This window comes from Lutra lutra, chromosome 4 (genome assembly GCF_902655055.1).
Source record: "Lutra lutra chromosome 4, mLutLut1.2, whole genome shotgun sequence".
Taxonomy (NCBI): Eukaryota; Metazoa; Chordata; class Mammalia; order Carnivora; family Mustelidae; genus Lutra; species Lutra lutra.
The window spans coordinates 188509318-188519898 of record NC_062281.1 but is presented as its reverse complement, the minus strand read 5'-3'; the positions used below and the strand labels follow the sequence as shown (position 1 = coordinate 188519898).

The 10581-nt window shown below is 48.7% G+C and overlaps 1 protein-coding gene across 2 annotated transcripts; it reads left to right on the top strand.

The window, feature by feature from the left end:
* Positions 1–252: 252 nt before the first annotated feature.
* AADACL3 (arylacetamide deacetylase like 3) lies at positions 253–9992 on the top strand. Of its 2 annotated transcripts, none has more exons than XM_047728690.1 (4): positions 253–563; positions 3474–3690; positions 5251–5314; positions 7012–9992. In XM_047728690.1, exons 1-4 carry the CDS (start codon positions 396–398, stop codon positions 7781–7783), a joined length of 1221 nt encoding a protein of 406 aa, XP_047584646.1. In that variant the 5' UTR covers positions 253–395; the 3' UTR covers positions 7784–9992. The 2 variants fall into 2 exon arrangements, with proteins under 2 accessions (XP_047584646.1, XP_047584648.1); XM_047728692.1 differs by having other exon boundaries at positions 435–563; positions 3541–3690.
* Positions 9993–10581: the final 589 nt, after the last annotated feature.

Here is a 10581-nt window from a genome sequence, read left to right as displayed (position 1 = left end):
CAAGTGTGGCCAGAGTGGAATTGGGGGGGTTGTCCCAAGCACAGTTGGAGGAAATGGTGTTTGTGATGTCCATGGGGACGTCTCTAGGGCCATTTCTAGTAGCAGTGCCCCAGGATCTAAGCTGGAAGTTTGGAGCCCTCATTTCTAGCTGAGTCAGGCTGCATGAACCTCTTTCTCCTGTGCATGGGCGCTGTCCTAGAACTGCGTCCTCACCTGAGTCTGTGACTCACCTGGCCCGGCCAGTGCTGGGGAGATGGGGAGGGCAGGGTGTGGTATATAAGTGGAGGCAGGTGGCAGGCTCCAAACCCTGTCCTGAGTGGCCTGCCCTGAGCACAGCCTCCTCTCTTTCTTCTGTGTTGAAACAGCACTCTCTCTTCCGTGTTGAAAACAGCACGATGGCAGTCCCGGTCCTGCTTCTTCTCCAGGTGGCCTGCGTGTTCTCCATGGGGGTTGGGCTGTGGGTTGTCTGCAACCATTTCCTCACTGCGGAAATCCCTGCCGCTATCGGCCACCCCATGAAACTGCGGGTCCTGCACTGTATTTTCGAGCTGTTGGTGACATGGGTGAGTGGTGTGTTTTATTTGTCCCGTCTTCCGGAGGCTGAAGGAGGGAGTTGGGAAAACACCCTTTGGAGGATTGTGGTTGCATTAATGCTACTATCACAGCCGTGGAGGCTAATATGTAACGTATTAGTCATGAGGTTCCCAACCTCTTCCTGGTGTTGCTCAAGCAGCAGTGAGCTCATAGCCAGGAAATGATAAAATGACTTACATCCTCCATTAATGGGGGAAAAATGCCCTGCTCTAGTCCCGCTTTCCTGCCTTCCAACTTACTTTCTTCACAGCTCACGGCGTGATTCTGTGAAGTGAGGAACGAGCCCCCATCACTACCTACCTACCTGCTAGCTAGCAGCAGCCAACAATAAAGAGCTATGCGGCCAATTAGTAAATTAGTGCTAACTTAGTAAATTAGCAAAACTACAGAATGTGACTTTAGAGATATATTTTGTTAATTTTGAGAGATGGAAAACTGTTTATGGAATATAATCAGATTTTGCTTGTTATTCCTGGTGTGTGAGTTTAATAAAACAGATATAAATGGGTCATGGGGAGACCAAGTTGCGCATGCGGATTGGTGGTGCTTTTCCAGAGGGATGATGAATTAAACACATAGAAGTGTTGAGTCTCTTACATAATGGAAAGTTAATTGCAAGCACCTGTTCTCATGAGGGATCCGTCCTGGAGAAGCACCCTCAGGCTGAAGGTTTCCTACCTTCAAGTTCAGCTTTCACAAAACCCAGTGATTTCTCCTGTGGCTTTCCTGCCCTTGATTCTCACAGTCTGGTAGTCCTGGTTCCCAGATATGGTGACTCAGTTTCCTCATCTGCAAAAGATGGGGAATAACGGTCTAGACTCTGTAGCATGGGCTCTCAGGAGATAAGCCATCCTGAGTGCGGCTGATGATGCCTGGGGCAGAGGAAGCCCTCGTTAAGTATTAGCCTTACTGCTATTTGCTGATTTGTTTTTTTTCTATGAGGAGGTGTCTTGTGACTCCTATATGTCATCCACCAGTTCCTAGCTCTGGGATCACTGATGGGTGAGAGGAAGGAAGTCCCAGAGAGCGTCTGACTTCAGGATGCTCAAACTGTCACGGAAATGTCCATGGGGAGACAGTGAGAAACGAGCAAACTCACTAGAAATTAATTGATTTACGCAGTGACAAGTGATACGAAGAAAGTGGAACAGGGCAGGAGGGAACCACGGGGCTTCTGAATGTGGAGTTCCCTGAATCTGCAACGGCGACAGAAGGCAGAGTCCCTGAATTTGGGGGGAGGTAAAAACCACTCCATTTCCCCTCACCTCTAAAGGAAAAGTGGTATTTCCTTCCATTAGGAATGAAGAGGACAAACCACAGTTGTGACAGCAGAACCCGGGGTTTGTCACCAAGGCGCATGCCAGCTGTTTTCAGAGCAGATGACATTTCTTGCAGATATTGCGAAAAACTGTGTGCAGGCCTCGTTTCTCTGAAGTTATGATAGTGTTAATCCAGCCACTAGGTCTTGCTACTTGGTGTGCTAATAAGGAAGCACGTGCATTATTACTTGGCCTGTGTACCTCCCTGTTTTGATAACTATAATCGAAAAGAAATTGGTTTCCTTGGTAATCCCATGTATTTTACGTTATGTGTTGGAAATATTCTGTCTCAAGGTCCACAGGCATCACTGAAAGCCAAAAGGACCTTGGGGCAGAGCTGCTGGAAAGAGGGTGCCTGGGAAAGAGCCCACTTTGTTTACTTTTACGGCTTGTTATGCCGACTCCCAGACATCGGAGACAGAATACCATACCACCCCAGCCCCCCAGCACTGACTGCCGACTCCCGGCCAACCTTGTTGCACCCGTGACCCTAACTTTTCCCCCTTCCCGTTTCCTAGGAAGCAGATCTTGGGTATTATATTTATCCAAAAAGCTTCAGTATGTATCTCTAAAAGACAAGAGCCCCTCACCTTTTATTTATTTTTATTTTATTTTTTTACTTTGTATCCTTTTAAAAATGTAAGTTCGATTATTGGCCATATAGTGGTATTATCAATTTCAGAGATAGAGGTCCATGATTCATCAGTCTTATATCATACCCAGTGCCCTGCTTAATGTCACCCTGTTACCCCATGCTCCCTCACCAGCAACCCTCAGTTTGTTTCCTATGATTAAGGGTCTCTTATGGTTTGTCTCCCTCTCTGATTACGTCTTGTTTTTTTTTTCCTCCCTTTCCCTATGATCCTCTGTTGTTTCTTAAATTTTGCATGTAAGATCGTATGATAATTCTCAGACAGACTTATTTTGCTCAGCATAATACCCTCTAGTTGTGGTTGCCATGTGGTTGCAAATGGCAAGATTTCACTTTTTGATGGCTGCACAGTACTCCATTGTGTGTATAGACCACATCTTCTTTAACCATTCACCTGTCGATGGACATCTGGGCTCTTCCCATAGTTTGTGGACATTGCTGTTATAAACATCAGGGTGTAGGCACCCCTTCAGATCGCTAAATTTGTATCTTTACCTCCCACCTTTTAAAAAACATAACCACAATGTCATTATCAAGTCCTAATAGCAACTAATTCTTGGAATGGCCATGTTGGCTAGGCTGGTCCGGGATGGCATCTTTGGGAAGAGAGGTTATGTCCAGGCCACGGGGGGTGGGTGTTCTGGGTTAGAGGGACCCTCGTGGGGTTGGCCAGAAGCCTGGTTTACGGGGCTGGGTATCAGGTCCTGGGGAGAGAGGAGGAAGGGGCGGTGTAGGTGGACCGAGGTGGGCTGGATCTACGGCAGGGTCATGGGGGCACACGTGGTGGAGCAGGACTGTGACTCAGCCTGCCCTTGACCACCCCGCTGGGGGCCACGGGCAGTGGCAGGACTCCACTGTGCTGCACACTGAAACCCTTCACACCTCATTTCCTCTTCTCTCACCAACAGGGGATGATTTTTGAGAGACTGAGAATCTGCTCTATGCCTCAGTTTGTCCGTTTCATGCACGATCTAGTACCACTCAAGGAGGATCCGGATGTCGTGGTCACAGATCTCTACTATGGGACGATCCCTGTGAAGCTGTACCAGCCCAAGGTGTCCTCCCGCACCCTCAGGCCTGGCATCGTGTTCTACCACGGCGGCGGGATAGTCATGGGGAGCCTGAGTAAGAGTCCTTCCCTCAGACCCAGTAGGAAAGCCTCAGAGCAGAGCGGGGGGGCACCTGCCTTCCAGCAACACGGGGCTCTCCCATCACTGTCCTGGAGTCTGTAAGCTGCTACAGGACAGAGCACGGCCAGAGAGGTAGTGGGGCCCAGATCAGGCTGGCAGCAAAGATATGGAATGTTTGGATCTCTTTATAGAAGTGAGGAGACCCAAATATGGGGGAAAAAAAAAATATATATATACACATACACACACATACATATTTATGTATTTATTTATGTGTATAATCTATGTATATATATGTATATACATGAAATTCACACAACATAAAATTACCCACTTTATTTTTTAAGATCTTATTAATTTATTTGATAGAACACAAGCAGGGGAGGGGGAGAGGCAGAGGCAGAGTGACAAGCAGACTCCCCGCTCAGCAGGGATCCTGATGCAGGACTTGATCCCAGGACCCTGGGATCATGATCTGAGCCAAAGGCAGATGCTTAACCCACTGAGCCACCCAGGCTCCCCAAATTAGCTGCTTTCAACTGTACGATTCAGTGGCATTTACTACACTAACAATGTTCTACAACTACCACCTCGATTTAGTTGGAAATAAGGAGTTTTTTAAAAAGTGAAAAAACAAACAGACAAACAAAAAAACCCAGAGACACAACATTTTGTTTCAGGCCAGATATTTCCTGAGACAAATTCCGGTACAGACAGGAGAATCAAAAATTTGAGGAGAGTTAATGAGAGGAAAAAACCTCAAAATTGAGACAATTTTATTATCTTAACCTCCCCCACACAGGTGCCCCAAGAATTTAAGGGGAAAAACAATTTTATTTGGTTTCAACCCTGCCTTCTAAACCCTGGAAAGGCAGAAGCCCACAGTGGTAGCCTCGGGAAAATAAGGGATTTCTGCAGCCATGGTTTGGGTTCCGTCTGCGTAATGAATGGCTTAACAGTATGGGTATTAAATAATATTATTAGTAATTAATATTTACACAGCAGGCACTGTGGAGACCCTTCATGCGCATCATCTCATTAACCCCCGCACAGCCCTGTTGTTATCATTGTGCCCATTTTTTAAACTTTTTTAAAAAAAGATTTTATCTACTTATTTGACAGACAGAGATCACAAGTAGGCAGAGAGGCAGGCAGAGAGAGAGGAGGAAGCAGGATCCCCGCTGAGCAGAGAGCCCAGATGTGGGGCTTGATCCCAGGATCCTGGGATCATGACCCGAGCCGAAGGCAGAGGCTTTAACCCACTGAGCCACCCAGGCGCCCCAGCATCTCAGATGTTTTGAATGAATTGCAGAAACCACGGGGAAAGAGGGGATCTTAGAGGAAGTTGTTCAGACAGGATGTCCAAGGAGAAATTGTAGCAAGTGGAAGAGGAAGGCTTCTCCGCAACTGGAAGAAAGTCTGCAAAGGCCCATTAGGATCAACCCCAACTCTCTGTCCATGGTGGTTGTCAGAGAGAAGGGGCAGCCCATGGTGACAGCTGCCAAAGGAAGCCACTAACCGTCCTAGTGAATGTTAAAAACGTTTTATTTTCTAGGAACCCACTATGCCATATGCTGTCGTTTGTCCAAGGAAAGTGACTCAGTGGTTCTAGCAGTTGGGTGAGCACGGGAACGAGGAGGTGGTGCTGGGTGATGGCGTGGGAGGCGGGGAGACAAAATGATGCTGGGATACCAGGACACTGGGGCATGGGATGGACTGTGAGCAACCCTGAGGGGAGGAAAGGAAAGAGACAGAGAGAGAGAGAGGCAGAGAACGGCACTCCTTCCTGCGGGCGGCCCTCCGGCATCCCGTGCAGGCTGTCGCCTGGAAGCTGTGTGGGGAGGGACCTTTGTCGAGCAGATCAGGTGCAGAGCTTTGCGTGCATGAGCCCCGTTGGGTGGAAAGTGCTTCACCGGGCCGAAGAGCCCGGCATGTTCCAGACACTCAGCACCTCCTTCCACACAATGCTATGGTGCCCCACGTGGTATACCAGATGAGGGCAGACATTGCCATGGCATTCCCAAGCGCTCCCGAGGTGGGGGGGTCCACCCTGGTGAGATCTGTCAAAGGAACTGAGAAGGATTAAAAAGCCACTCTCTCCTACCTGGTCTTGGAGAGTCGACCTCCTAGTTTGGAACCTCAAAGAGGGCTTGGTGGACATGGGGCAGGCGAGACCTCCCGGGGAGGAGTGTGGTTTCTCCGGACTAATCTTTCCTGCAGCTTTGTTTAAATGCAGGTGCCATAAAGAAATGCCATTTGCTGGGGTCTTAGCAAGAAAACATTTCCCAGCTTCCTTGCAGCACAACTGGTTGACTGAGAGTGAAAAATACAAAAATCGCTCCTGGATTAAGAAGGGGGAACCCAGAGAAACCAGTCACTTTATAATTCTCAGCTATGAGATATTTTCTGCCTTGGGGAATTCTCGATTCAGGCGTTGGCCACAATACGCCTTATAGCTCTGGTCATGCTGAACAAAGACGTTGCCGGTCTATTATACCAGCAACTCTCTACAAGAAAATTAGTTTATGAATCCAAGGAAGATAAGGTTTTAGAGTTGAAACATTGCTGTCCCAGCCTAAACTCAGGACAGCTTAAAAATAGGCATCGGAATGGAAACAGTTGGCAAAAATTTGTTGATCCCATAGAATAGTTTTATATTTTTAACGTTTGAAGTGGTAACATTTCTCACAACACCCAGATTTCTGGAATCTCTTGAAAAATGGGGAGGTCTAGCATGCTGGGCTGGTGTGCTTGCATGACAGCAACCTGAGCATGGAGACCAGGGACTCGGGTGGCTCACCTGCAGGGCAGGAATAGCCCAGAGTGGACACGGCTGACCTGGAGGAGACCCACAGGTTAACTGCTGGTCTCAGGCGGTATTTACATCTACAAGATCCTCCCACAAAACCCGCGAGCTTGGCAGGATTAGTTAGAATTGAAACCCAGGCAAAGCTGGAGATGCTCATAAAGGAACGTAAGTGAGGGGACACATGTGAGTCAAGGATGCACCAGCAGGTTGGTACAGAAAGATGGGGTTTGTTGGTAATTGCTAAATTATTGAGGGCTCTTGTGGTCATTGTCTGTCCCCCAAAGGGGCACTGAGACAGAGGGAATAGCAGCCACCACTCACTGAGCCTATACGCCAGACATGGTGGACTTCATGTCCATCACGTCTTTCAAGCCACTACCTTCACTTCACCTGCTCAGGCTTCAGAAAGAGAACTTAATGGAAGAAATTGGGCCTAAAGGATGCTAGACACAGGTTTGGTTTTGCTAGGGAGCTGGGTGTAAACCGTGGTCCTTGATTCTTTTTTAGATACCGCAAGTTGCCTCACCATAAGTTCCCTGTGGCGCTAAGAGACTGCATTGCAGCTACGACCCACTTCCTAAAGTCCCTGAACACGTACGGGGTGGACCCAGATCGGGTCGTGCTCTGTGGGGACAGTGTGGGAGGGGGGATGGCAACGGCAATCTGTCAAAGATTTTTGGGCTGTCCAGATCTCCCCAAGATCCGTGCTCAGATCCTGATCTACGCCAGTCTCCAGGCTGTGCATTTCCAGTTCCCCTCCTATCAGCAGAACAAGAATGTCCCCATGGCCAGCCAAGACTTTGCCTTCTACTGTTGGAGTGCTTTCCTGGACATCAGCCCCTCCTGGAAAAGCACTATCCTGAAAGGCGCCCATTTGCCTGCTGAATTCTGGGAAAAATATAGAAAGTGGTTGGGTGCAGAAAACATCCCAGAGAGGTTTAAGAAGGGAACCTACCAACTGACCTCTGTGCCCTTGAATGAGGCTGCCTATCTGGAGACAAGACTTGTGCTGGATTTCATGAACTCACCCTTGATTGCAGAAGATGAAGTCGTGTCCCAGCTCCCCGAAACATTCATTGTGAGCTGTGAGTTTGACGTTCTCCGGGATGACTCGCTGTTGTACAAGAAGCGGCTGGAGGACCTGGGAGTCCCAGTGACTTGGCACCACATGGAGGATGGTTTCCATGGAGTGCTTAGTACCTTAGATATGGGCTGTTTGCACTTTCCCTGCTCCACAAGGATTCTGGACACCATGGTTCATTTTCTAAAGGGGTTGTGACCATTTTTCGTCCCAAGACTAATGCATTCCACCACCATCTGTTTTCCCAGCAGGGCTCTCTGTTGTGATGGAGGTGATGTTGAGTGGGGCTAGGGAGGGGGTCAAGGTTGCCATGTCCTTCTTGCTTCAGGTTCCAGAAATGTAGAATGCATGCTTCTGATGTCTGGAGGGAGAGCAGTAGGAGAGACAGGTTTGGGGGGAAGGTGGCGCTCTGTTCCTGTTCACCATTGGGAAAACATGAGCTGACGATCTGCAGCAGTCATCTGAGAGTGAATGGTCATGTGAAGGTTGCCTCTGGCTTCCCTGAGGGAGAGTCCAGGCTGGTCTAGGCTATAGGTAGCAGGAGTGTCCACTTGGCTGGCCTTGGAATGAAAGAGGGACACATTCTGTGCAATCCCATGGGCTCTCAAATCTAGCTCAAAGGATGGGGCTCTGCTGTGCCAGACTGCTGGGTGGAGGTGGAGAACCTGTTGTCCTTCTCCTCTGGGTACACAGTGACATTTTCCCCTCTGTTCCTCTGCCTCTGAACTCAGAGTTTCAACTCTCTGTACTGGAAGAGTTAGGACAGAGTGGATAGGTTTTCTGTAGTGGTTGGGACCTCGTGGCAGATGAAGACAGCCCAGAGCCACCTGATGGGGGAGCTCTGGAGCTCTTGGAGTCAAAGGGGCCAAAGGGGCTGAAGATGTGTTAGCAAGAACTGTTTCCGTTTTAAGACACAGAACCAGCTCAAATTGGCCTAAATCAGAGAAAGAATGTATTGATAGCTATGAATTCTGGGGATAAATCAGGTATCATTTAATCCAGGAATTCAAACAAGCTGGTGAGCTGCCTTCTCTTCTTTCTTCCATTCTGTGCTCTGCTGCATGGATGGCCCCTTCCGCTCTGCATATGGTGGCCCTGAGCAGCTCCATATTCACACTCTCCAGAGTCCCATGCCTCATTCTCAGCCATCCCAGCAGAAACCACACCGTAGCTCAATGGCCCTGTGGGCTTGCTGAGTAGTGTGTCTAGTTGCCACAACCTAGAGAGTGGAACACTTTGACCAACCAGGCCTACGTTCCATGTCAACCTTGGGGTGGAGGACGGGATCTGTTCTACTGGGGGCTTGGACTGAGCATGAGGGAGGGAGGGAGTACTTTCCTCTAATCAGCACTTACTACTCTACTGTAGACATCAATGCTTACTCTGTTGGTGGACATCAATGCTTATGCTACTACAGAAGCTAAATGAACCCTGAATCAGAGTATTTGGAAGTGGAAAGAGATGTCAAGGACTACTAGGTCAGTTGACCACCTGTCCCTGAGGACATTTCCATGAAAGAGCAGGCCCAGGTTCCCAGGGTGATCCTACCTGGACTTCAGGAGGCTCTGCTCCTGGTTGGCCAAGATCCAAGTCTGCTGCACAGAGGCCCCCGTGCATGTCCTTGACTTGCTTTCAGTTGAATGTTTGTGCTGAAACATGGGGCAGAGAGGAATCCCACTTGGTGGCTTCTGGATCCATTCACAGCAGAAGACCAGCAGGTGTCTTTGTTGGAAAGATAGGAACCACTCACTGAAAGCGCCTGGTCTGGTGACCACTCAGCTGTTGGGCAGGATGGGATCTGAGGAGCATGGTCTCTTCTAGACTAGGTCTCTCAGTTGAGTCTGGGTAGGCTCCTCTCCTGGAGTGTGGTCTTCATTGTTTCACCCTGCCTCTGGACATAAGTAAGTGGGACTGAGCTGACCTTGTGGGAACTTAGGTGGTTAGCTTTTCTACTGTGGGGTGGTGAGGAGTGTGGGAGCCACTGGAGGACCATGCCCAGAGGAGATGTGTTGGTTGCATTTTCAGGGTTGGAAGAGCCTCTGGATTTAAATTTCCATCCCCCTCTGATGAGAAAAGAGCTCTTTCAAGTTGCTGCCCAGGCAATTTGCAGCCTGGCAATCCTGCTCACACCCATGGACATGCAGATAAGAACCTCAAGCTTAGGATTTCCAGCCCTAAGTTCCCACTTTACTTTTCGCAGGGCACCTTTTTAAAATAACCACTTGGGAGTCAAGCCCACAAGATGTAAGTGACCTTTGCCCCAACCACCTTATCAGAAGCCGGTACTTGCTACCCTGCTCTCTCTCCTGCACGCTTGAGACCTGAGACAGAGGACTGCCCTTCCCTTATTTCATTGCACACCCCCAACACGTTTCTGGGATCTGTGAGCAATAAATCTCATGAGTTTATTATCTTTGTGTGAGCGTATTGAAATGACCCTGGGTCTCCACTTCCCCAGGGTGGGAGCTGGGATGCTGAAGGAGCTGCCTGCCTATCCCATGTGGGTGCCTCATGTCTCCTCATTCAGCAGGTCATGATCTGCATATTTTAATTTAATCCACCAGCTATGCACTGCCCCCCCAACAACACACTCATTTGTTCTTCACATGAATTCTACAAAGTAGGTATTCTTAAACCCATTTTACAGATGAGGAAACGGAGGCCCAGAGTTGTTAATAACAATGCTCATTTCCCGTCGCTTTCCAGTCAGGCTCAAGGCCACATAGTTGGTCAGGTGCTGTGCATTGAACCCCTGATCCATCTGACAACACCCCCTTTCTGCCATGTCCCATGACCCATTAGCTCTTTCCTTTTCTGTCATTTAGAATTAAAAGACACGACTGAGCCACATGACCTTATTTGAGTCATTTGCCATCCACCTAGGTGTCAGCTGCTGTTTATCTGAGTCAGGTTGATGGAGCCAAGTAAGTTTTTGCCCATCTGGTTTCCTTTGTTTTTTGACTGCAGCTTTCTCAAAGTCTGAGTGACTTTAGAAT

Bases quoted from the DNA above. Each gene is read 5' to 3' on its own strand.
- AADACL3 (XM_047728690.1), top strand. From the start codon at position 396: ATGGCAGTCCCGGTCCTGCTTCTTCTCCAGGTGGCCTGCGTGTTCTCC. The intron at 564-3,473 runs GTGAGTGGTGTG...TCTCACCAACAG, and splicing joins TCGAGCTGTTGGTGACATGG to GGGATGATTTTTGAGAGACT. The intron at 5,315-7,011 runs GTGAGCACGGGA...ATTCTTTTTTAG, and splicing joins TCAGTGGTTCTAGCAGTTGG to ATACCGCAAGTTGCCTCACC.